General features: G+C 34.3%; 1 protein-coding gene across 1 annotated transcript; it reads right to left on the reverse strand.

Annotated features, from left to right (window-relative positions):
* Window positions 1-278: 278 nt before the first annotated feature.
* On the reverse strand, window positions 279-27860 carry LOC116106312 (BEACH domain-containing protein B). The gene is made up of 41 exons (XM_031392666.1): window positions 27728-27860; window positions 27021-27222; window positions 26307-26370; window positions 24272-24506; window positions 23771-23917; window positions 22768-23094; window positions 21726-21948; window positions 21034-21102; window positions 20196-20645; window positions 19744-20050; window positions 17835-18266; window positions 17585-17743; window positions 17345-17494; window positions 15465-15620; window positions 15222-15263; window positions 14726-15070; window positions 14040-14213; window positions 13660-13820; window positions 13239-13554; window positions 12717-13149; window positions 12211-12547; window positions 11912-12100; window positions 11297-11558; window positions 10961-11152; window positions 10663-10881; window positions 10387-10563; window positions 9457-9572; window positions 8450-8896; window positions 8084-8294; window positions 7183-7404; window positions 6578-7051; window positions 6176-6496; window positions 5630-6082; window positions 5481-5527; window positions 5288-5381; window positions 3909-4115; window positions 3591-3716; window positions 3106-3477; window positions 2729-2960; window positions 1234-1979; window positions 279-764 (listed from the first exon to the last, which is right to left on the reverse strand). The coding sequence occupies exons 2-40, from the start codon at window positions 27140-27142 to the stop codon at window positions 1282-1284; spliced, it is 9708 nt and encodes a 3235-aa protein (XP_031248526.1). The 5' UTR covers window positions 27143-27222; window positions 27728-27860; the 3' UTR covers window positions 279-764; window positions 1234-1281.

A 27860-nucleotide genomic window follows, 5' to 3' on the forward strand; every position in this document is an offset into this window, starting at 1 on the left:
AACCGATACCCACAACACACAACATAATAGAAAAGATCCAAGATTGATTAAAGATGTAAGTTTTAAAATTTTAACATTATGCATCTAAATAAATAAATATTCCAAAATTTTCATACCAAATTTCATTGCTAAATTATCATTTCATTTATATATCAATACTAAGATGCTGAAATGAGCAATTTATTACGTTGAAAGAGCTTTTTAAGCACATATGAAACCTAGAATATAAAGTAGCTGCCAACAAATATGACATCCTTGGAAAAGAAAGGGAGAAGAAATAAGGGCAAAAAAATATGCCATTTACTTTGGAAGAGGCATGAACGCCTATCTGTACAAGGAATTGATAGAAATAAAAATAACAGAAAATTTCTAAACAATTATCTCTGATTATGATAATGCTGCTATGGTTAATAACTTAATACACAACATTTTCTACTCTAACCTTACAAGAATACAATGTACATGTATGTGTTGATACCTGATTCTGATTCCTAACTCTCCTCACCATCAAGACGATGAAACTTCAGAATTTGTGGAAGGTACCATTTTGCCCGCCTAACTATGTTAAACAGAAGAAAAAAAAAAATTCGCCTCTCAAATTATTCAAGCTGTTTGTGTATTGCATAATGAAGTTCCTGTGTCACATCCGTTAAGGTAACACCAACAGGCAAAACCTCTCAATATGATCAAGTCCATGAAGAAATAATTCTTGATGGAGAGTCCGGGGGTCTGAAAATCGCTTCTTGCATCTCCGGGAGAGATTCCTGCAGGAGAAAATAACAAAGAATGGGATGGAGTAAACCTCAGTGAGAAACTTCAATACAGTGGTGAAAGCAAGATAATGACTTCCCACTGCCATAATGATACTTATCATAATTATTAATGTAAAGAAAACTAAAATTAAGAGAATAAAATAGAATGCTTCTTGGTATTACTGGTATTAATGTCTGAAAATACATCACTACAGATGGGATAAATAAAGGTTAGAACATTTTAACAATGCATATAACTCAGCAATCATGAGTCTGGTTTAACACACAAAACTCATCAAAATGTCAAGGCAAAACCCCGGGCCATTAAGATGCTTAGTAAAATTGCCACGGCAGAGAAATCTTTAAATGTTACGTCCAATCAGAACTTGTGCTTTTCAAAATATACTATTTCAACATATAAAATAATCATTTTCTTCATTTCGGGCAAAACAGTTCCAAAATTAAGTGCAACAAAAATTACCTGAGGTTAACAACGCAAATTTCATAGCTCCTTCTATGAAATATAGATCTATCCTGTCCCAGAAGCTTTGAATTTGACATTCCGAGGAAGATTAGTTCTATGCTGAGGGTTGTCTATAGAATAGATCAGAAGACATCCATCTTTGGTCCCAGCTAAGAAGCATTCTTCTGGAGTCACAGCCAGAGACGTTATTATCTTTCCAACTCCACTATACTTCTTCACAACCTCTAGCGTATTCATAGACCGGACAACTATTTGTCCTTGGTCACCTGCACAAACCAAAAACTCACCACATGCACTGAGTTCAACACAGTTGAGGCGGCCATTGGACTCTGAAGTAGCAAGATGCTTCCCATTAATTGAAAATAGGTGCAGACTGAGATCATCATCACCATAAAAAACAATCCGTCCATGACGAGAGGCAACAAGTTTTGTCAATGCAATCCCAGATGGATGACGTAATGATCTCACATATCTTCCCTCCCGCAGGGTATGGAATACACAAGTTCCATCTTTTGACCCACTGATAACTATATCAAGCTCCACACTAACATATAAGCATGTAATTATGTCATCATGCCCACAGAGAATGTGGAAGGGAGTTTCCACGATGACATAGTCTTTACGGGGTAGTTCTATCTGTGTGTTTCGAACCTTCTTTTCTGAGGCTCTGGCACGATGAACTTCCCACACCATTACAGTGGTATCATAACTTCCGGTTGCAAGTATACTTCCATCAGCAGTCACTGAAACAAAATCATTTTAAGACACTTTAGTGCTAATAAAGAATTAAGAAGATCTCTTCCAGCAGAAAACAAATAATTACTAAAAAGAGATTCCAGAAACATTAAATAAACAAATCAAAATAACAATGCCACATTGCTCACAAGTGGTTGAAAGGTCCTTTCATTTCCCTTTCCCACACCAGCGCAATACCTAAACAGATGCATGACCATTTTTTCTTTTTTCTTCTTAATACCCAAAATTCCCTCAAACTTTGCATCAGATTCCAAATTGGGGATTATTGTGACATTACAACTTATAACAGTCAAGAAATCCTTGGGATATAATATCCCAAGTAGATGGTCCCAAGCAATTCACATTACATGAGTATTCAGTATGTGTAACACTCCCTCTTTAATAAGAGTGTAGGCTCTACACTATGAATGCCTAAGACACCACAGCCAAACCATTCAAATAAAGTACACACCCAATCCCTCAAACTGTGTACCTGATTTAAAAATGGGGATTATTGTCAGCCCTTACAACTTATACCAGTCAAGAAACACATGGGATACAATATGCCAATCAGGTGGTCCCAAAGGATTCACATTAAATGAGTACTCAAGCACATGCAACCCTCCGTCTTAGATAGGAGTATAGGCTCTACAGTATTAATGCCTAAGCCAACACCATAAAAAACATTCAAATAATCTACACAGCCAATCGTTGCTTACACTTCTTTGATGAGGAAACCTTTACAAATAGAAAATACCTGCAACACAACTGACAACATCTTTATGTTGTCGTATGCTTTGCACTACTCTTCCATCATTCAAAGATATCACTTGAAAACTGTTCTCCCAGTTCCCACATGAAATCAAAAAATTCTCTGATGGAGTTTGCATTGTTGCAAAGCATTGTGCTCCAAGTTCAAAACTTTCAGCTAATGGGCTCCCAATATTACGGGGAGAAAGAATGTCAGAACCAATTCCAAAGAAAGGATCCTGCAACAATTTGCAAGTTGTATCATTACATCAGGATCCAGAGACACAATTTGTTTAGAAAAGTGTGCAATTAGAACATACTTTTATTAGAAAGATAATTCAAAATTATGATGATAAGATCCAGTGAACGAACTAGAAAACAGACCTGAGCACCAGAGAAGGTAAAGCTTCCACCATATTGCAATTGTGTTGTCAACCACATCTTAACTGACAAGGTGAGCCCCTGGTTCAGAAGAACAATGGTTGAATCCAACATACCAACATACACAAAAGCTGATGGTTGAGTACTTGTACTACTAATGATGGAAGTCAAATTAATGGAACTAGGAGCAAATTGCAAGGGATGAGCGATTGGAATTGGTGGCCCTCTTCTAGGATGTTTCTTACGGAAAATCTGGATGGGTGTCTGACCAAAATTAGCAATTTGGTCTTCTATAGCTGATCTTTGCAACTCATCTTCCATGGTATCCAGATCAACAGCACCTTCATAAGTTAGATAATAAAAGATGTTTGCAGCCTGTAATCCAATTTTTGTTCAATAGCTAAGTAAGTAGGTGAAAATAACAATCAATACCCAATTTGCAATAACTTATAGAACATATACTGAAATTATTAATCATCAAAGGATACCTCAACTGCTGGTTTTCCACGCTGCTTGTAACCAAAAACCAGATCAATCCAGTGGTGAAGATTCGAGCTAACATATTCACTTTCAAGCGCTTCCCTGTTTCTATTTATAAATACTTCGGGTGAGCCCTACACAATGAGAAGTGAAAAATACAAAGGAGTTAAAATGGTGCATCTAATCGCAATACATCAGTTCCAAACAACTATACATCTTATCTAGATAAATTAACCACAAACTCAAAACCAAAAGAAAAGGTTCCGAATAAGATATTTTCCTCAATGCATTCTGGACTCAGAGGTGCATGAAGTAACTACCCATACCTTGGCCCAGGGAGGGAGACCAACATCACCTATAGGTTCTCCATCTTGTTTCACTCCAAGATGATAAGAGTTTGAATTAAGAAGAAACTCTGGAATGTAAAAGAACTCAGGGATTAACTCCTTCACATCACTTGTATTAGAGAGGCAATTCCTGTATGTGCCTTCAATGCTTTGGAAAAGACGATCTGCATGGTCGAATTTACCTCCCTGACCAACAACAACATAGTGAAGCTTTTGAACTACCAATTAAATACACACCACTTAAGCAGTAGGCTAGAATGAAAGCAACTGAACAATAAGAATTAGAAAAACATACTGAAGCTAAACGGACCTCAAGATCAATATGTCATCATCTTGAATTGAAAAGGATTAACTAAGTCAAAAGGCTACCTTTTAGTAATTTTATAAAGAAAAACTGTTGATATCAATGACCAATATATATTTGTTTTGCATATTCAACATTTTTATCATACCACCCATCATCAATAAACTTTTTCATTATGTTTTATACTATACATAAAAATGAAAAATAAGCAATTGAAATTTGAAATGATACAGAAGCATAAGATTATATCCTTAATCCTTGATATTTAAATTAAGCATCAAAGTTCAGATAAATAAATACGGTACACAGCATGCAATTCTCAAGATTTTTCTTTGATATCCGGTGTAAAATCTTTCAAGTGCCTTCAATATCGATAGCATTTCAATTACTTGGCCTTTCTTGATGGAGAAGAGAATATAGCGGACAACATAGTTTGGAGTNTTTTTATCATACCACCCATCATCAATAAACCTTTTCATTATGTTTTATACTATACATAAAAATGAAAAATAAGCACTTGAAATTTGAAATGATACAGAAGCATAAGAGTCTCATATCCTTAATCCTTGATATTTAATTTAAGCATCAAAGTTCAAATAAATAAATACGGTACACAGCATGCAATTCTCAAGATTTTTCTTTGATATCCGGTGTAAAATCTTTCAAGTGCCTTCAATATCGATAGCATTTCAATTACTTGGCCTTTCTTGATGGAGAAGAGAATATAGCGGACAACATAGTTTGGAGTATCCTTAAGGAGAGATTATTTTGTTTTTTTTAGGTCAAAAAACATAGAAATGAAAAGTTGCAAACCTACAGCTCAATTAATAGGAAAAATTAAAAAAAGAAAAAACTGAACTCAAAAAACAAAACAAGAAAATGAAAGTAGCAAAAGTTTTTAAAAACTTAAAAGAAAAAGGAAAAGGTCAGATGTTGATTTTTTCTGTAAAAGTTACAAAGATAAAGATGGTTGACTGCACATGCATTGCATTATAATATGCAACACATTGTGCCAAAAAAAGGACTCAAAATTACAATTCTAAGAAAAGAGTACCTGCAAATTACGGTGGAGAGATGTGAATGGTTCTAATCTAAGAAGGTAATAAAGCACAATCCCCATGCTCGAGTAATGAGAGCCATAGTAAAAACTGCACAAAGGAAAACAAGCATATTGGACATGATAGAAATCAATTTAAAAAATATAACCGAGTACCATTACAAAATTCCAAACTGGGTCAGAAGATTACCTAGGGATATCAGGATCACAGAAACTACGATATCTGTCTTCAAACACCTATATAGGTGAGGCAAAATGCTAAGTTATTCACGAAGAACTAATCCAAAGAAATCAAATTTATTATGTCATTCAATAAACTAAAAAACAAATAATTGTTACCTCAAACCGCTTTGAATCCAATGCTCCTACAGGTTTGGAAAGATCGCGAAAGGTTGATGACTTGTTAAAATCAAGAACTTCTGAGGAATAGTCAGCCAAAACCCAAGGAAAGACAGGATACTGTGTTAAGTCATTATAAGACCTTCCCGCAAGCGTGTTAAGAATCATCAAATATTCAAAGTTTGTTATATCCCTTCTCCTCCAGCTCTCTCTAGCCTTTTCTGCCAATTCTAGTGCTACACGCCTATCCACAAATGAGATAGCTCCACTCTTGTCCCTATTACTTCCTTTAGGGAGTACTATTTCATTTCTGAGAGTAACTATCGAGGTTCCAACCTCTTTAGCCTCCTTCTGCGAAGCAAAGTTAAAAAATATAGGAGCAACTGAATCACTGAAGAAAACCTCTATTGCAGTGTACCTAAGCAAATACCGTGTCCAGTGGACAGCTCTTATCTATAATCAGCAGAATCAATAAGATTGAGTCAGAATATGTGTAGCATATATAAATAGAATTAAAAAAATAAAAAATAAAAAAACTTTCCCAACCTTGCCAATATTCCATCTTCGGTGACGCTTAACATTTTTTAATGGTTTCTGAAGCAAGTTTTCTGCCTCTGCATTATCTGTAGGAAGCCCCATCTCGGAATTTAAATCAAAATATTCAGGCCATTTGAAAAATTTCTGCTTTTGATCAGGCTTGTTTAAATCAGAACTGCTAGAACCATGGAAGTCCTTGAAAACAGATGAACCTCCAGTACCTTCAACCAAGAACTCACCAAAAAAATGTAGAACTTTCTTCATGACTGCCAAACGTCCAGCCAATTTTCTCTTTGGTGTTACCAGAAAACATGGAACCGATAAATGAACCTGAAACGGCAAGCCAAACATTAAGAAATACGTTTACTTTATTTTAATTGCAGTCTCACATATTAAATAGGTCAGAAGTACCTCGCTAGTTTCCATCTCTGGTGAAGAGGAAGAAGAATCTTTCCTGTCAACAATGTCCTTCGGATCACTGCCACCTTTAATTTGTTCTGACCACTGACTGTCTGAGGGATCCTCTGGGACAGAAGCCTTCAGCCCACTTGGTTCAATATCACTCTCACTGGGTTCTGAGGTCCCTTCATCAGTTATTCGGCGTATTCCTTTAAGTAGAAACCGCTTCATTTGCTCAGGGATATGCCCAACAAAGCTGGATTTGTTTTCATTAAAAGGAACATTAGCCTCATCAGTAGGAATGTTGGATGGTGGATGACACAGCTTTTCATCAAAATGATAATTCTGTCGTAACTTGGGTCTACGCCGCCATGCATCTTCTGTCTTGTCCAATTTCCAGTGAATTACAGAACTATTTGGAAAAGGATCAGCGGACCAAGGACCCCTCTCATCAATTAAAGCACGGAACATGTGTATCCATTTTTCCTATCAACAAAAAGTGATTGTTGCAGCAAAAGATAAAAACTCAATGAATTCAAAAAGAAAAAATAGTACTGAGGCTACATCCAAGAGTGAAAACTTAGGATGCCCAACAATAAAGAAACTTGTACACATACAGCGACATTTTGCTGCTCCTCCTCATGAGTAAGCTGGAATGAAGCTCTTCTGCAATCATCTGAAGCAAGAATAGTATTCAAGCCACTTTGTATCTCATCTTCAAATACTTTTGCATTACTTAATTCTACAGAGGAATTTTCATCCACCCTAGCACGAAGCTCAAGCAATTGCCTGTTGCGGTCCAATTTTGATGTCTTTACATATTTTACCTCATCAGAAACCTGAACAATGAAAAAAGACAGTTAATACTGATCAACAAACTAGATAGATAGAAAAGAAACACAATCTGGATACATCAATTAAGAAATATCTTCTACTAGATGCTAGCACAGGAACTCACCAACCTCCATACTGTATCATAGTAATACAAAACAAGATTTGCAACAACAAAGGCAGGTCAAATTCAATGCAGATATAAGATCTTCATTACATTTTTCAGTATTTTGTTAATATTGAACCAGATTTATACGGAGAGTATGCATAACTGTCAGCAGTCTTAGAACTCGTGATAGTCCAATTTATATAAGATTTGCAATAAGGGGGAATATGAAATCATGACTGCACCCAAATCATCCTTCCAAATCACTTTGGAAGGATCAACTCTAGGTAAGGCATTTTTAGGGAAGGTTTTCCATGAAAACACAATTAGATGTCATATCACATTCCCAATATTATGATAGATATTTATTTTCAATTTGTGCAAAAAAATTGCCAGTTACAAGCACACACTAGCTTCTATATAGCAAATGTATGCATAACTCTTTGACTCTGAATGTTATTAAGTAACTAACTGAAGCAAGAAATATAAAAGTGAAATCAATGAAATCTTGAGCATAGAAACTACTTAAAACAACAAAAGTAAATATGCATAAAGACACAAAATTAAAATGTGAAGCATACTGCTGCAAGCACTCGATCCTTCTGAATTAGATTCTGAATGGAGCCTGTTTCTTTTAAGTTGCTGCCAGACTCAGATTCATCCCTACCCATAATGGTAGTAGCAAGCATTGATTTCCCACAATTGACTGTTTCTCGAATTAAGTGTGAAATAACATGAAAACGTGAACCATCATCCAAAGTACCAAACTGGGATCTGACCACAAGCAGAGCCCTGGAAAAATATCATTGGATAGTCAAATATTTACAGCAAATGCTGGAATGAAGGGAAATAAACACCTATCCAAGAAAATGTAGTAAACTAAGCTGTATAACATCAATATGCACAAAATTTTCCAGATGTTAATCAAATGTGTAAAGAAATAGTACCAAATAAAAATTTGCAATCTGCCCTTGCTTTGCTCATCATCGGCAGGAAGAAGAGAAGGCAAAAGTGGAATAAACTGCTGGACACACCGTGAAGCTCTTTCCAAAGAAGCATGGCAAAGATATAGGACTACAAGTCGAAATACAATTCTTGGGCACCTCTCTCCTCTCAAAAGCATTGCTTTATCCACGCTTTTGTTAGGTTTTCCACCCAATGCACTGCCAATCCCTCCAGATACAACAACTGCAGCCATTTCAGCAGCAGGAATGTTCAGCGATTCTACCAAGCCACGTGCTCTTTGGCCAAATGATGGGATCACTAATGCTGATGATTTGGGTAGCATCTTGCTTGGTCCCTTCCCGTTCATCTCACTAATGATGACCCACAAATTATCATATATATTCCACCACTTGTGATCGACTATGATAGCTTCACTTGTGATTGGCTGCCTGCAACCATGAATATTTCTACCAATCATGAATACTTTATAAAAACTTTAAAGTGGATAAGCTTTCAAATTACTCATTTTACTTCCATTTCTTTTTTCTTTTTTTAGATCAAAGCAGATTTAATTCCAGATAATAACAGACAAATAGCATAAATATTTAAATGTATCTCACTCATTCAATAATTTAACTAATCATGGAACAGAAAGTTAGCAAATCACCCAAAATATTACAGGGAAAAAAGGAAACAAAAAGAAAACTTTTCAGTGACCACACAAACAGCCATGTTTTCAAATATCTAAAGAAGCAACATAGAAAAAGCAGATTGACATTCATTTCAGTAGCCAACTTCACAAATTAACAAATCAAAACCAAAATGGCAGTACTTAAGACTGACTGCAGAAACAGGTCTTTGACTAGAGGGAGTTAAAAATGATCAGACCTAACAAACCAAAACAGAACACAGATCTAGTTCAGAATAAATTACAGGAACAGATATATGGTATAAACATTAACATAGATTTTATAACATCACCACACACAAAAAAAAATGTTGGCAGTACCTAGATACTTGTCCATCAGCTTCTCCCTGCAGAACCTCATATAATACAGAGCTAAAATCTTTGACGCTGTCTATTTCTAAGGAATCCAGAGAAAAACCAGAGATATTTGCCGGAAACTGCAAGGAAGACAAATAAAATAACCGTCACCTTTTCTCATTAACTAATAAGAGAGTATGTATTAAAGTACTTCCATTCAGCAACCAATAAGAGAGTATGTAACCATGAAATTACAAGCCTATTCATTGTATTCAGAAACTAAGGTATATCGTTAGGTGCATGCATAGCAGCCAAGAAAAATTAACACGTCACTAGAATACCAAATGTTTCTACAAGAGGAACTAAACACCAACACAAGAAAGCAACATTGGTAAGCACAATAACCAAAGGAAAATCTCAACCTGCTACGTATAGTCAATACTTCATTCAAGAAAAAGGCATCTTACACCCACAATATTATCACAACTTTTAGATTTATGTAGGATCAAAATACACTAAGTTGAAACATGCAAATGAGTACTAGCAAAAAACCAAATAAACTTAAATAATAAAGGAAAGTCACACTTTAATGAAATCTAACAAAATGTATTAGAAGTAATAAATCCAATCATCTGAATGCATTTAGTGCCCATATTTTTGCATATGCCAACTAGAACCTTCTGTAATCAAATGACTATTTAGGCGTTCTCATCACAGATTTATAACTTGCATGGTGTTGCATGTAGTCACAATCCAAGAACAAACCTGAATGGTGTTGCATCTAGGGATTAATCTAACTAAGATTAGGACGGAGAAGAAACGCAAAATTGATAAAAATGGCGTGCCTCTAAAGTCATATGATCATAAGTTCATAACCATGTAAAATGAAATTTTTATAAGATGGCTATAAGGCAAGCAAGGACCCAGTAAAAATTTCTGAGATCTGGTGAATACCAGAAGTTTCTGATCAATATCAGAGATTAGCATCTCATCAAGAAGTCGTAGAAGAAATAATGTATTGTCCCGACATGGTTGCAATATAAAAATATTCTCCTCAGATGATAAGTCTATCAGCCTCCTAATCAAGTCTTCATAAATATCACGGAGAAAGTACCAGTATGAGATGCCCGCCTGCATGAGGAAAATGTCAAGGTACCTTGGATTGTTAAACAAATTAGAAATAAGAATAAATGAAAAATAGTTATTTATGGTACAGAGAATAAAACATACTTGCTCATAGTGCATCAGAAGGAAATTAATTGTCTCCTCCAACTGTTGCCAGCCACCTTTTACAGAATACATATAGTGACAAAGAACAACACAGAATAAACTTCTTACAAATGTTTGCTCATTTATCTCATTGTCATCTAGGCTAGGTGACTCAGGTTTGTAGCCTTTTAACACCTCAAGCTTTGTAGAAGCAGCTAACCAGGCATTCCAACCATGTTCCTATATACAAAATCTGATTGGTCAGATAGTAGTCCAATAAATACAAGTGTACATATAATGTAACAATAAGTATTCATACCATGAGAGCTTCAATATTTAAAGGATTTGAATCAAGAAGATCAAGCAGATCGCCGATTATTTTCATTCTTGCAGATGCATCCTTGCAGCCAGACAAGAATCTAAAAATCAAAACCAAAATTTGAGGAAGGAAAAAGTGGGAGTTATTTCCTTTGCTTCGATGCCTGTCAACCTGGTTATATTTTTGCAACACCTGCAAATATCAATTTTAAATAAAAGAACTTCAAAAACAAATTTCACATTGAATTGTTAAACAGCACTGCAGTTAGGAAGCTAAAATGACTAAATAAGCTGAATGAAATAAGAAAAGTACAGCAACTCATATTTCATTAATAACCTGTTTAGGGCTAGCACCACCAAGAAGAACATCAAACAAAGTGGCACACAAATTGTCAGTCTGCTGAAATCTGAACAACTTATCAGACATAGCTGAGAAAATAGGCTGCATCCTTAAATTGGTTTTCCTGTTGACTTCTGAAAGAGATTTGGATCTTCCAACAGCAAGATTGAAAAACCTTGGACCCTTCTTCTCAGACGGTAAACCAACCAAAAGTCTTCCCAGAAACTGTAAGCCGAGCAATCTGATAGGTTCATATTCCCTGTTTGAATGATGGAAATCCAATATGGTAGTTTAATATTAAGAAGTAATTCCAAGATTATTCCCTATTCATTGTCCAACTCAACTGGGCCGGGTGGTCAGCTAGTTAATTTGTTTGAGGGGTGACAAGCACTAGGATTTCAGGTTTTTGATTATAGTTATATTCATACATATTAATTTGCATAGATTTTGTCCCCTCAAGGCTATTTGGCATTATCTTTATACATGTTCAACTCTTGCATATATATATATATTGAAAAAGTAAAGCAATTCTAGAACTTGAAAAGACGAACAAGATCACTGCCATGCTTCAAGGAAAAAATCATGTATTAAATCCAAATACAAGAGACATACCTTTGAAGAAGATTAACAAAAATTTGACAGCCACCAACCAAATTGACTTGTTCAAGGAAAGAAGCAAGCACTTGTTTTTGAGAAATAGCACGAATAACCATATGTAAAACATCCTCAATGCATGCCATATCCTGACTTGTTTCAAAAAAGGCTATAAGAGCCTTTATATCAGCTCCTGCAATGTTCTCCCTGCATATACCACAAGACATTTCAATAAAAATTGAAAAGGAAATGAAAATCTGCCATATCAAAACATTTATTTTAAGAGGATAAAAGTTCAATGTTTAAGTATACTATACCTCAGGCTCATTTCACCAAGACTTAATAAAAGAAGACGAATTTTACGTACTTCCTCTCTACTAGGTCTCTCTCCAATAACATGTTTGGTAATGGGATGCAAAAGAGGCTTGCTTCCAATAGCAAATCGAGATTTAGCAGTATCCCAGTAAAATTGGTGTATTATATCAATAACACGAGGGAGCCTACAAAGACTCTTAAGCAACCTTGGATCATTATCAAACTGCTGAATAAGGAACATGTACAGTTCTCGCTGCACCTCGTAAACTGTGTAGAGCCAGATAAGAGGATTAAGAAAAATGCTTGATATGACATCTTTCACAAGGAGCTCAGCTAAGCCTGAAGGGGAAACAAAAAATTCTAAGAAAGATGCTAAAAATTACATCATCTACATTCAAAAGTTAATCAGAATACTAGGAAAAAGGAAAAGGCATGGAAAATCAAACAAAAGATGAAGATTAAAATTTGCCACTCCATTAAAACTGAAAGACAAGTTCATGATACATACCACAGTTTGAAATGACGTAAAATAGATGTTTCAATGCTGAAAGTGTTTCTAAATTGAGTTGCTGTGGTGGAACTGATTGAAACAAAAACCCCAGTACTGAAAATCCGGAAAGAAGATGCATTTGTTGTTGATTTGATAAATTATCTTCTAATACAGATGCTATAAGCTCAATAACCTCAGCTGTTAGACGCTCTTTTGGGATAGGCATTAGCAACGTATGCTCAAAGAATCCACTTTCTTCAATTTCATACCTATCAGACTGAGCTATGAGCGGGAAAAACACAGATACACCTCCCACACAATAGATTATCTGTTGAAGCAAGCGACGGGAACATAACTGTGTACCAACCATTACAGTTGCTTCAAATGAACTCTTATCTGATGCAGGATCCAATATTGGTGAGACATTGAACAATTTTCTACCACTACTTGCCTGAAAAGGAAACCAAACTTCTTAGAGTTTGCTCAGAGAACAAATCAAATTTTAGAACATCATTTTTTTCTTTCAGAACAAGAGAGAACCTGCGCATTGATTCCAAAGACAATTTTGGATGCAAGACCATCTTTAGCATCAAGAATCCCACTTGGCAATGGGTTATCATAAAAAGGTGAAGCTTCATTATCTAGGAATGAGTACATGTAGCTTGGCCCTAGAGAATAGATACCCTTGACTTGCTCTGATGAAATGGCATCATTGAACAAATAAACAGGCCCAATCTGACCATGAAAAGGAAATGAATCTTGTATAAAGTCAGGGGCATTATCTCCTTCATTTTGTGCCATTTTAGGTTTTGTGCCAATTGAGCAGCTGGTTAATAATTCATTCACTTTCGCATAACTGAACCATAAGGGATGAAATGTCAGGGAAGTTCTATCCATTTGAAGATATATATTAATCTTAAAAAATTTCTAACATAAAACACGATGCATTGTAGATACAAACCTGCATCTTTCAGATGAAACAAGATCACCATCAACATAGCACCTCAATAGGCTACCCCCAGAAAATGCTCTTCCAACACTATGAGTTATACAAAGAAAATGCCATTTCTTTCCCTCTAGATTAACATGCAGCTGAACACACTGTCGCTTTAGATTTACCGACTGAAAAAGACATGAAAAACTAACACTGAGTTAAACCAGCAGAAACCATAACAGCTTAAAGTGTTTTAAAAAAAAAAAAAAAAAAAAAAAAAAAAAAAAAACTGTGACAAGTTAATGTAATAGATTTACTTTATTTGAATGATTCAATACAATGCATCCTCGGTATGGATATAAATAAAGCACCATGAGGAATTTCCTGAGCACAAATTTGTAATATACCTCATATATAAGCTTGTCTTTTGCAAGAACCACCAAGCATCCTCTTCCATTTTCAGTAAGAAAACTAAAAAGGCCCATGGTTCCACTTCTGGGTAAGTTTTCCAGCCTAAGCCAACAAGAAAATGAGAAACCCTTATTGAGAGGCCACTGCAAAGGTGTTTTGATTATGATCCCCTACAAGAATACAGAAAAGATTGACTATTAGCTACAAGAAAGACATTTTTGTCACTGTCTTCCCCTGAGGCAACTCAAACATGAAAAAAGGATACAAAAGGGGTGCCAATTCAACGGAAAGAAAGAAAGATGTTCAAAATGTCCAACTCTTTTTGTTTGGAGTATTAGAAAATAAGCACAGAATTATTGATCTGGTAACATATCCCAGGAACACTAATGTGCTCTGGATAGTGTATTAAAATTATAAAAAGTGCTTTGAGACATTAGACAATATTTCTCCTAGCATAAACAAGAAAATAAAAGGTTATTATGGATCCAATTTCCATCCCCTCACTTTCTGACTGTTGGATATACGGAATACCATTAACAATTCTCACTTGCATTTCTTTACACTGATGCTCATGCTTTAAGAAGCTCCAAAACTTGAATATAACTTTACCACAGTAAGTTTTCATAGTCTTAAACAAGAATAGTTTACTCTTAAATTGTCGTGATGAAGTATATGGACTTACAGAATCATTTCCATTGAGATCAAAAAAGGCAGTTGGCCCCTTCTCATTTAGCATCGACAAAATACTGCTCAACAATAGTGAGCAATACCCTTGCTGCATGCCTATTTTCTCACTTCGGAGGAGTGCAAATATTTTGCGGATATCCTTCCCAGATATGCTATGCCCACCTATGACCTGGATCAATTGGGCAATTTGCAAAATGATGTTATCATTATCTTCTTGAGGAAACCAATCAAGAAGAAAGTGAAGCATTCCAGCTCTGACACATGAAGCTCGATTAGAAATGGAATCCCTGAGCAATTGCTGAAACACGGTAAGCCCGTACTGCCGCAAAGAGTCACTGCTCTGCCCAATCACAAAACAAGTAATGATATACAATGACAAACAATTAAAAAACAAAGTAATTCACAGTGTTGAAAACAAAGAAGTGCAGAATTCAGACAGATGATTAGGGATAAAGAGAAGCAAAACAATCCGGGGGAAATGAATTACCAACCTTCTGTAAAACACTCAGATAGACTATGATCACATCTTCATTCTGAGTCAAAACAGAGGAAGAAAATTACATATGAGAAGCAAGATCATGATGCTCAATCACACAGCCAAAGGTTACACAATACTTAGCATGAATTAGGAAAATATAAAAACGAAAAGGAACAGACTGGTTAATCGTAGTGTATGTTATTTGATAGAGGAAAACTTATGCTAAAATCAAAGAATTTTCTAGAGAAAAAGTCACCTGTACAAGAGGGTTTCTCTTAATATCGAACTTTCCATCAACAAGCATATCTAGCAGAGCATTTAAAAGCCCTTTGGTTGGACGCCATTGGCAAAAGTCCAGCAGTAAATTTTGCAATGTCTGATAACCCTTGCCAACAAGAGCTCTAAATGCAGCCTGCAATACTAAATTAGTTAGCCAATAATTAAAATGGCTAGAAAATGACATGGTGCAACAAAAATGGAAAGGAAAAGAAATATAATTTAAGAACCACTATGTTAGACTAACAACAATAAAACTAACTAAAGGAAACTACTAAACATCATTTTTTTCTTTTTTCTTTTTTTCTTTTTTTTTTTTTTTTTGAAAAGCAAAAATTAAAAAAAAAAAAAAATCCATTGAACAAAACGAAGAACATGTGCAAAAAGGTCAACAAGCTGCTAAAAAATAGGAACAGCTAGCAGAAAAGCTATGGACAACGTAAGACTCGATACCTAAACTCGCAAAAGCAAATACATCAACTTAAAAATGTAAAAACTTGATTTTTTAATAAGAAACTATATAATTAGTATTAATAATGAAAATGAGATAAAGTTACAGAAGTGAACAGATAGATCAATATGAAAAGTAAACCCTAATAGGAATGACCACCTTTAAACAATACAATAAAAAACACATGTCCCAATCCACAATCAATCAGCTCATCCTTGAACCAAATTTTTGCTACGAACACAGAAAACAGCCCAATACTCTTGCCAAATTACGTTAAATAAACAAACAAAAAAATAAAAGAAGAATCTTGAAACTCCATTGCAACTGAAGCCTGAAGCGACACATAAAGATGAACTTAACCCCACAAATTAGCAATGTTCAATTTTTTTTCTATCAGTTAAAAACCAGTTGTTTCTATCTTCCCATTCATTGAAAAAAAGTTAATACTGCAGTTTTTCATACAATCTTGGCCTTCTTCCTTTTCCCATGAGCAAAATTTTTATTCAAAAGTAATAAATCATAATGTACATGGACAGACCAAGCAAGTTTAGCTGCTTTGCAGAACCTAACCCATCAAAAAGAAGTCATTGGACAATGTAGGAAACAGGCAATTTGAAGTCTCTTTGTTTATCTTACAGATTAAACATCAAGCCATAAATAAGTTTGATTTGAGTCAATAATACTCTGCGCCACCCTTAACTTAAATCCCTTAACCAATCATCCAAAATTGGAAAGATCTAAAATAACTGTAAAAACCTAAATGCCTTCAGAATAGGACTTCAAATCCTCAAAATTCTAATTCAATTCAACTCAAAAAAGTTATAACCCCATCAAGTCGAGAAGGTTAATAAATCCCCTTTTACAATCCTCCCCTATGTTTATGTTGGTCAACCACACCTTGTACACAAATCTAAAGGATATAATATGAAACAGAACCTAACCACAACTAAAACTTTTGCAATGAATTCCAATAAGTACAAAAAAGTTTGTACACAAATCTAAAGGATATAATATGAAACAGAACCTAACCACAACTAAAACTTTTGCAATGAATTCCAATAAGTACTGCAAATGACAGCAAAAAAGTTTTAACCCAGCCAAAAGCTACAAATAAAAAAATATAAGCAAATTTATTGTTACCATTCCACTCTAAAGAAGATTGAAAGACTACTACAGCATACTAAAGCAGTATTGGATCATTCAATTACGAAGAAAATGTAGAAAATCATGAATCGTTTCAAATTTTCTATGACAGTTCAAATAACCAGCAAAGAAAAATAATGAACAGTGTCCTGAAAAGTTATATTCAACCAGTTATTAACCTTTGAAAGACAATCAAACAAAGCAACATTCAGTAATCTGCGAAATAATAACATAATAACAATCCAACAAAAACAAGCGGCATATACCTTTGAGGCATCACTACTTGAAAGGAGACATGTGAGTGTTTGAAGGACGTTTAAAACCAACTTTTCTCCATTTGCCTCATCAAGATTACCATTTAGCAAAGAGACAACATGCAAAAAACATTCTCCATCACGAAACAAAGCCTGATAGTACTGAAGGAACAAACACTCAGTTAGACATAGAAATATCCAAATTTCAAAGAGCCAGCTTGTAGCAGGCAAAAAAATAGCAGGATAATATACCAATCGATCATTAGAGATCATATCTCGCATTCCAACCAATAGATCAATTGACAGTGCTGCAAAACTTTTCTCCCGTTCCTTTATATGAGTAAACATTTCTAAATACTTTGAACATAATTGCAACATTGCTGTTCGGTCTTCATCAGTCAATGGCACAATCTGAAAACATGGACAAAGGAAGGGCATATTTTGTTACAACAGCATGTTAATCATATGCTAAATATAAAAGTATACTTGTTAAAAGAAATACCTTCATGAGGTCAAGAATATACTTAAGCACATTATTTCTCAAACTTTCCTCCCAGAATAAATCAAATAAGCAGTCAATACATGATGAATTATGCAAAACCAAACTTTTTGCATCATCTGCTATCGACCAGAACTCCATAAAGAGGTCCATGCACGCTTCCATGCATTGATGCCAGCTCTGGGCTGTCTCACAGGAATCAGATATCTGATAACTATGAACAGAAGGACTTCTATTGCCAGACCTCCTAGATTCTTCAGCCTGGATGCAAGCAACTTTAAGCACCCGGGGAACTGCATCAAGAGTTTTAAAAGAAGAGATAGTTTTCTCGGCTGAAAGCTGTAATATGCGAAGCAGACTCTTTGCAAGAACACCAGCAATCTCAGGATTATATGCAGATTGTTCAAGGGCATCTAATAAAGCAGAAGATTCGGGCTGCCAGAAAACGAGGAGAAAATAAAGTAAGCAAAAATCCCAGAAAAAAGATGATTGCAGATTTTGCTTCAATGACTAGAAGGGTGAGCAACTATGATGAAATGAGAAATACACTCTAGGAAACTACTTCAAAAAGACAATGCTGGAAGCTGTGACAACCATGCTCAACATTACAGACGCACAACCTATAGTCATGCATACATGTGTGTATGTATACATATATACAAGACAGGAGAATGTTCACCTTTAGAATATTTCTCTTTTCTTCATTATAAATAATCATGATCTTGTATTGAGTTTAGTTTGATGTTAGTTTTTTCTTTTTTCTTTTATTCTTTTTTTGGTTTTCAATCTTCTGGTATTAGCAATGGGATACTGTTTACTGTTTATATTTACATATAAAAAATAAAAATAAAATAAAAAGTGGTACCCTTTTTGGTCACCTCCATTGTATTTTCCCTCAGTTCAAAGCTTAAACACTATCATATAGCCCTTACCTATAAGTTTAAACTTTAAGGTCAAGTAGTAGCTAAATGTGGTATGAAAGCCAAGTTGAATAAGTGATCTTGTGTCCAAGTCCCCCTATTAAATCAAAAAAATAAAATAAAAAAGCAGTACTTCATGATTATGATTGTTTTATGGTTATGGTTATGGTTATGTTTGGTCCACATGCATGTGCATGCAAACGAGTGTCCAAGTTTTTAACTTTTACTGTTTGGCCCTTACCTAACTTAATACTACCTTTTTAAATTGAAAAGTAACTATGCTCCTTATGATATAAGAAGGAAGGGATGGAAGTATGCCACCTCGAAATAGAGAAATGCTGATATACGTGTAGATAGCATGTGGCAAGGAATATTCCACTTAGTAGTGATGTTAGAAACAAGTCAATTAACTATAATCAATTAAACTAGACAGATATATGATAATTTGCAGCCAATTGGCCACACTTCTATAAAGTGTAATATAACATGAACAACTTCTTGCTCTAAGACAAAATAATATCAACAATTTTCTTGCTTTCCTTGTTGAAGCTCACCTTATATCCATAGCAGACCTAAAATCCATTTTAAAGTCCCCACTTGAATCTCAACTTATTATCATGAGGTATTAAATATTAAATACTAACGCAGGATTTGTTCCTGTAAGCTTAAATTTATGGGATTGATAATGTTTCGACATGATATCAAAATCAGGTTAAACCTAAGCTCCTCTATTTACATCTTCATGTCACATCACATCAATTAATTTATTACAAATAATAAAGGGTCCATGGTTAAATCCACATGTATTATAGTATTTGTTTGAACCCACATGACAAGTGCTTAATTTAAATTTGATCTAGCAAATTAAGCTTTGGGAATTAACGATACTTCAACATGCAGACTAAATCTACATCCATGTTAAATTAAAAACGAGATGAAACACGTAAAACCTAATGAAGAAAGGATATTTTGCCAATGAAAAAATAACATACCAAGTTATGCACAACCCCGATAGAAGTTGCAGCAAATTCAACCAATGAAATTATTTCCATTTGAAGAACTTCAACTCCACTAGACCTTGCGTGACTGTATGAACTATTGGAGGTAGAATACCCATCACTATATGAGCAACACTCTTTAGAAAATTCCTCTAAAGCCGGCACAAAATAGAAAAAATTCTCAGAGAAGATAAGATCCCATATTCCCTCTTCCCGAAATACTTCTAGTGAAGCAGGAAACGAAACAAGAACTCTCCGAAATGCATTAAGAAGACAGTGCTGCATAGTAGTGACAAAGATCCTGCAGAAAAAAATTTAATGATAAAGGGAAAAAGAATTAAAGAAAAAGGGAAGCCAAGACAAACAAGAAAAATGAATAAGAAGCAAGCAGGATCCTTATCAAAGCTACCATAGATTCCTCAACAAAAATATTTATAATACTTCACCTTAAATGACTTGGCAACTCATTTTCATTTGAACAAGCCTTGATGCATGGAAAAACTGTAAGAAGAACCCTCATGACCCATTTAATTGAAAGGTCACCATAGACTGAAGAAACAAGTATGCCAACACGACTAGTGGTTCCTTGGCCATGATGAGATTTAACATCATCTGTTGCGAGGAAAGAACAAAGAACTCTGCTCAACTTGACAACATAATCACTCCAAAGCTGAGAATAAGAAGCATTTTCTGAAAGTCGAACAGAAGGCTCTGTTATGCGCCTTCTCACGTTCATCAAGTCAAAATCAGACATCGGAAAATCATCTTGAACATGCAAGTCCTTTCTCTGCTGCTTGTACTCTTGCACCATGAAAGCAGGTGAACAAAAACTATTTGCAAATTTATGAACTCTTCCATTTTCACAAAGAAACTGCAAATTGTTCAAATTCCCAAAGCTGAATACTAGTTAAGGGTTTCACTAATTGGTAGAATAAAATTTACAACACTGATGGTAAGCTGAGGACAAAGACTGAGCATTAAAGTGAAAGCTTGGGGAATAATTAAAAGTAAGTTGCTCAGGATTGCATTGAGCATATCAAAGCTAAATAAACATTGCACTATCCTTGCAAAACTAGGGGTCCCCAATATAAAAGACAGCATTAAAGTGGAAGCTTAGCCAGACAGAACATATATGTATAGCGTGATCCAAGCAGCAAGAGTATAACATGCACTTAACTAATTCCAAATTGCATGAAAATCAAAAGTTTCATTAGTGAAATGAATGCTTGAGAAGCATGAAAAGTTAAGTTTCTTAAATTCAATAGAATGCAATACAAAGGATACACTGCATCTCTAAGAACTTCCAGAGAAAGAACATGGAGCTGCAAAATTTGTGGCAAAGGATTTTCACCTCTGCATAAAATTTAAAACACTACATTAGAATGAGGAAAAAAAAAAAAAAAAAGAGTGATACACATAAAGAGGGAAAAAGTAAAGTCAAAGAGTGTAACCTAAATAGAAGCATAAATGTAAACAAAGCCATTAGAATGTTCCATTAGTGGAAAAAGAATGAATTACAAAAAACTAGAAATTAACATGCACAGCTTGCGATTGGCAACAGCTACAATGGATAGTTTAAATATCCATGTTGGCAACAAATCAACTCCAGTAGAGTCTCCAAATAGTCTCAAATTCAGAAAGCCTACCCCATTGGATTAGTTTGGAATCACCATGGGCTTACAAGTTGAGGTCTTTTGAGATATAGCTCCTCAAACCATGAAGAAATTATGTATAATTGCAAAAGTTTCTTTGGTTAGACTTGTGAATATTGAATTTTCAGGCAAACAGTTTCAAAGAGTTCAATCATTTCATCAACTTCATCTCAACTATTGAACTGTAAAAGCAGCACAGTTCAAAGAATTAATTTCATAATGTTCATCAATAACTTTGCAATGTTTGCTAACAATCCACAATCCAGGCAGTACCAAGGTATAAATTAACCATGTGATGCAAGCTTAAAAAGTAAATTTATATACCTTTTCATATCCACATGAGTGTCATTTTCCATTAGTAGAACATTAGTGGATGGTACTCCAAGGCCATCCAATAGAACTTCAAGCCCTCCAATGCTTTTAAAATGATTTTGACCCCTTGGGTTCTCTGATAAAGCTAAACGAAGGGTTCTCAAAGTCAAGCACTGGAGTGATATATCTATCCACAGTTCTTTCATACTCAGCCTTCTGATGACACGCAATAGCTCTGCAATACATGAAAAGCTTCTGTCAACAATTTGATAAAAAAATTCCAATAATAAAGAAAAATTAAAAAAAATAATAATTGCAAAAGAATAATCATTACAGGAAGTGATACTTTAGTAAATTTAAGAAATATTACACAAGAAATGCATCAACAATAAGTCAACTATTGTAAATCTCCAGAGAAAAAATCAGGGTGCTAGTCCAAGAAGCTTGAAATCCATCTTAATTTTCAGAGAAGAAAGTCTATTCAAGGTTGGAGTTTGATCAAGGTCACCTTCTGGTCTAAAATCCAAGTCATTGTCCATGTGAAATATATTGGGCAAAAAAACTGAATTAAAAAAAAAAAAAAAAAAAAAAAGGATAATACAAACAAATGTATAATGATTTAATTTTTTCACAATCTTGGCATTTGAATCTTCAGAAGTCAATTTTAAGTGCACAGTTATTGCACAAAAGCAAAGTGAGTAACGAATCAAAGGTCAAAACAATAATTCACCAAAAAAAAAAAGTTCCTTTAAAATATAAATAATTGTAATTTACAAGATAATGTCACTGCTATGCAGATATAATTTTTCTGTATGCATAACCAATTTAATAAACAATAATACTATATTTACAAAGAAATCTTACAAAGATTTTCATACAAAATGAGGTGGCAAAAAATGAATGGAATAGTGAAATAAAAAGTTAAACTCATTAAATTCACTCTTCCATTTATTTTTTGTCACATTACTTTATATAGAGATCTTTGTAAAAAAAATTTGTAAGTGTAGTATTACTCTTTAATAAATGAAATAGAAACTAAAATTTCCTACCTTACCTACTAACCAATTAAGGCCCCCAGCTTCCATCAATGACACAACAGCTTTCTTATGCCAATTTAGCCTTGTTTCAGAAAAAGGAACCTCCAAATTAGTAGAAGAATCACTTGAAGAAACACCTTGCCTTGGAACAGAAAACTCTATGGTATTATTATACAACTGCGCCTTCTCATTTACATTTGAATTCAAATCAATGAAGCTACACATTATTGACACCACATAGACAAGTATTTTCTGTAAAAGTCTAGTCTTCTCTACTGTAAAATTAGAAAAACTTTCATCGGCAGAAAGTGCACCAGCTATTGTTTTGAGTTGAATAACAACCCCTGAAATAAACAAAAATGAGAATGTAAAAATGGAGAATGTGAATATAGATTTTAGGTACTATTAGACCCATAATAATGCTAGACACAGAGATAAAGATGAGAAATCAAAGATCAGGACCCTTCATTTATAAAGATTGATCACAGAACAATATAACAGTTTAGATAATTAAATGGGCATTGAAGTCCACAGACATGAAAATAAATTGAGGTACTATGAAAAACAACAATGTCAGAGGAAACTTGGATATCAGCTTTCAAGGTCTAGAGAGTGATAAGTAACCACTCAATGTAAAAGCTTAAGCTAATAAATAAGGCCCAACAATAATATTTAAGCTCTAACACCTTTCCCACACACTAGCACATGGACGAACATAACCACAACCTATCATTGAATCATAATAACAAACACAACTTATTATAATTTGATTAGTATAATAGTGGGATTTGAAGATAAGATTGCATGGTCAAGTTAACCATGACACTATGTTAAATAACCACGTGACCTCAAAGCAAAAGCTGATAGGTAAAAGCCCAATAAGAGTGTTTAAGCTTTAACAAAGAATTCATCGCAAAATCTAATCACAAGTAAATAAAAAATCTTTTATCAATAATCCAAACTATTAAAGTCAAAAAATGCCAATATCTACAGGGCAAAAGGTGATGAAAAAAATCCTACCTTTCATCAACGCTGTAAGTTTGTGAATCCCACCATAGTAGCCAAAAACTCTGCAATTATGCATCGAAAGGATAACAATATTCAAAGCATCCAAGACAAGAAAAGCTTCAGAAGTGCTGGTCAAGCTTGTGGAAGACTCTCGTAAGTCTAGCAACAATCAATAAGGGCAAATTTTAATACAGCTTAAGAGCTTGGCATCAAAAAATAGGGGAAAAACAATCATAAGAAATAATATATAAAACAAAGTAACCCCATCTCACTATACTTCACAATATTAAATCCCAAAATGTGTGCACCTCGTTTCATGAAAATATCCATATTCAACCTTGAATACCCATTTTATAACAAAATCAATTTAGGTAAATCCAAAAGAATCAACAATCCAGAAAGTGCCTGTAATAAATTTATCAATTCAATGCACTGGAGATTCCCCTTTTCACCCAACCTTAAGTAATCTGTCTATAACCAAACTGCTACACAACAAAATAAATATGAACTTACTCTCAGTGACAAACGTAGTCAATCGTGTGATCTCTTCAATTAATGTCAAAATGAGTTCAGCAGGATGTCCAGCTGAGCACCCAACAACTATATCATCATAATGTAACAAATCCTCTGCAGGTTGAACAGTTGTTGAAGAAGCCTCTGACAACTGATGACCACCAACTGGTTCCCAGTTCTTGAATACAATAAGAAATTGCTTGAGAAAAACATGAAACAACTTTCTCTTTTCCACCTAAAATTGAATAAATTACAGAGCAAAAGATACTTGTATTAGTATGAATATAATAATTATGCTTAACAAAAAGCGATGAGAACAAACACCATACAACTAGCACAGCAGATTGAAATCAACACAAGGAGGAATCAGTAAAAGGATTCAGGCCGAGTCTAGATAGGACAATCTTTACCAGGGGACATCACAAAAATAACATTTCTACCCAAACCTTACTGATGTAGTTATCTTAGGCTTGGCAAGCTGCAACGTAACAGGCTTACGTTATGGCCAATGCATTGAAAAATGTGTTTTTTTTTTCCTTCTAGTAAATAAAGTACATTGAAATAATCAAAAAAACTTTAGTTTTTTTAATGGCTTTAACATGTGCCCTGAGAGCACATACATTGAGACGACTCTAATCATATGAGAAAATCATGATACATCTCACTCACTGAAGTTGATTTCTTTTCAGTTGGGAGGAACTAAAGAAAATCCCTGCAGAGACCTACTCACATATGCTACACATAGGGATAGGTAATAGAACTTGTCTTGCTCAATATTTTGACTTTTATCGCTTCAATTATGTTTTTTTTGGGAAGCTTTAAAGTTTCCTTATTGGTGTAGTTGAGAGTTCCCAAAAAAAAAAATCCTTATTGGTGTAGTTGAGAGTTATGTTCTTGTTTATGACATGCACATAAAAAAGGCTTATACTCTGTGTTTAAAGCACGTACTGATTACTAAAAATAACTATAGACATTTTCCAACTCTCCCCCAAAATCCTAATTCTCATCTTTACCATAAATTCTTCTATCTTTCTTTTCTTACCCCTCATTGTTATAATCAGTTACTCTTGGGATCAGAAAACATGTACCATTGGTCATTAAGCCATGTCCCAACCAAAATCCAAGCTTTAGACAAAAGCAACATGGGAATTAACTTAATGGGAGGAAAAGGGAGCAGTCTTTTGAATTTTGCGGTTTCAAAACTAGGTAGAGAGGAGGTAAGTGATTCATATATGGACTTGAAAGTTGAGGACAACAACAATTGCAGAGTCATGTATGGAACTAATTTTATCCATCATAACAAAGGAGAAAGGAAATTGAACCTCCCAATGAAAAGCCCAACTATTGAGTACAGGAGAAGCAAATAAATAGAGTTTGGGAAAAAGATTCTTAAATGAAGCAAAATGTCAAATGCACTAAAATGTAAATGTATTTATCCTAGTTGGGTAGTTTTCTATTTCAAAAGAACAACGCATCTTTCAAGTAGTGTTATTCTCTTCTTGCTAAGGAAAATTTATAAATTCATCGTTTTCATCTTAATGAAATGTCAGCCCAGATTGGATATTGCTTTATTTCATCATATTAATAAAGCATCAAAAAACAAAAGAAAAAATGTACAACCTAGCCTTAATGAAGCTCAAGACCTGCAAAATCTGAAATTGAAGAATTTGATTATAGTTAAAGTTGATGAACACCATTAATTTTGTTTATACCTCCTCTCTATATACTTTGTTCCCCTTTTTATTTTTACCTCTTCCTATTAAACACAATAAGAACTCCGAAGGATTGTAATTATATACAACAGACTGTGTTTTTCTTCCCAGAAAATTACCTTATACCTTTCCATTTTTGGAGTAAACTACAAAAAACAAAGCACATATAAATGCAGTTTGTCGAAAGATAAACCTCTCATACTATTAATAAGAGTTGCCTTTGTTTCTTAAAAATATCTGCAGCATCCACTTATAAAAGCTAGACAAGTTAACATTTTTGAACTGTAGAAGAAATTTTAAAGTAAAAAAATATCCTGACATACCTTATCAGTAATGCTCTCATATCTCTCCCAAAGAGTATTTAGTACTGCCTGATCACCTACTTCACTGCAAAGTAAAGTAAAAAAAAAAAAAAAAAAGTGTGATAATCCAATAAAGTAATCATGACTTTCTGTCATGTAGATGTGAATTCTACAAAGAAACCAAAAACAAAAGAACATTGTTCATCAGCACCCAAATGCTGGTGTACAATAACTAATGTATAATCACCCACAAAAGAAGTACAGCAAACCTCTCACTGAATAGCTCATAACTTGAATAAATGTATCAATTCCACTAAGTATAAGGAAATCAAATCATACATCATTAATTGACTGAAATTCACTTCATATTTCAAGTGCCATACAAATATTTTTTATCTTGATGTCAATGAGATATGGATAAAGAGACTGCATATTTAAGCACAGAGCTGTGTTCCCCCATATAACTAGTATGACCTCCAGAATTAATGCTGAAGCAGTAAAGAGAGTTTATTGACAAGCTTTGTAAAATTGTCACTAAAGAGTTAAGCCAAAGACATGAATCTACTAAGAACTGGATGATATTACCTTCTTGCAATTCTTAATAAGCAAGGTTGACAATGTAGCGTGGCATGAAAAAAAAAATTCTACTTCCAAGAATTCTAGCATTATCTATGAAAACCATCAAGTACAAACAAAAATCAGTAACTTATACTTTTCTTAAGAATTTATAGTTACCTGTAGCGGATCTTCGGAGGAGGAGGAGAGAACCTCTCATGTTGTATCCCCGAAGAGGACTCCCCGGTGGAGCCACCTGATGTTCTCCGAATGAGGTCAGCAACACCCTTTACGATGTTCATGCTTTCCCACCAATATTGATCAAATATCAAGACTTCATAATACAACTAATTGAACAAAATGTTCCATCACTCCAAATTTCCTGTTCTCATAACGCGTAAGCCACTGTTAAGACTATACTTGAGACCATTGACATACAAAATTACTTTTTCAGTCATGCTCTGTTTGGTAGCCAAGAAATTAAATGAAAAACGAAGGAAATTAGACAAATGATAATAATAGAAAAACAAATCAACTTTTTTCTTTCCATTATGTGAACGTGACATTTCATTTAATGAAGTATTAACAATATGAACATTGAAATTTCGATTTAAAATTAATCCTTAAATATAAAATTATCAACAAAAGAACACGTATCAAGAAATTCCCAAGCGATCAAAAAGAAGCCAAGAAGTAAACTTTTCAGAGAGTCAAACGCACACAAAACGCACCCTTTTAAGCGCGAATATACGATTAAAGATTTAGAAACTTGAAATAAAGAAATTATACAAAACGCAATGGTATCGATTGCCTTAACTCTTGAAATTAGCGAAAACTGTCTCAACTTATTGATGATAATAGAGTTTGAGAATTGAAATGGCTTGTACCTGATCAGATCACGTGGCTCCAATACTCTGTCTGAGTTCTGGGGTTTATGATGTGAGATCTGAAATTAAATCTTATATTCTTTTTTTCCCCGTTTCAGAAGCTTCTTCTCCAATGGCTTCAGTGGGAATGAAA

Source organism: Pistacia vera, unplaced genomic scaffold (assembly GCF_008641045.1).
Source record: "Pistacia vera cultivar Batoury unplaced genomic scaffold, PisVer_v2 Contig512, whole genome shotgun sequence".
Lineage (NCBI taxonomy): Eukaryota > Viridiplantae > Streptophyta > Magnoliopsida > Sapindales > Anacardiaceae > Pistacia > Pistacia vera.

Coding starts and splice junctions, on each gene's coding strand:
- LOC116106312 (XM_031392666.1), bottom strand. CDS start 27,142: ATGAACATCGTAAAGGGTGTTGCTGACCTCATTCGGAGAACATCAGGT. Junction 17,744..17,834: donor ATATTCTTGACCTCATGAAG/GTATTTCTTTTA, acceptor CCATGTTTTCAG/ATTGTGCCATTGACTGATGA. Junction 1,980..2,728: donor TGTTGTCAGTTGTGTTGCAG/GTATTTTCTATT, acceptor ATTTTGTTTCAG/TGACTGCTGATGGAAGTATA.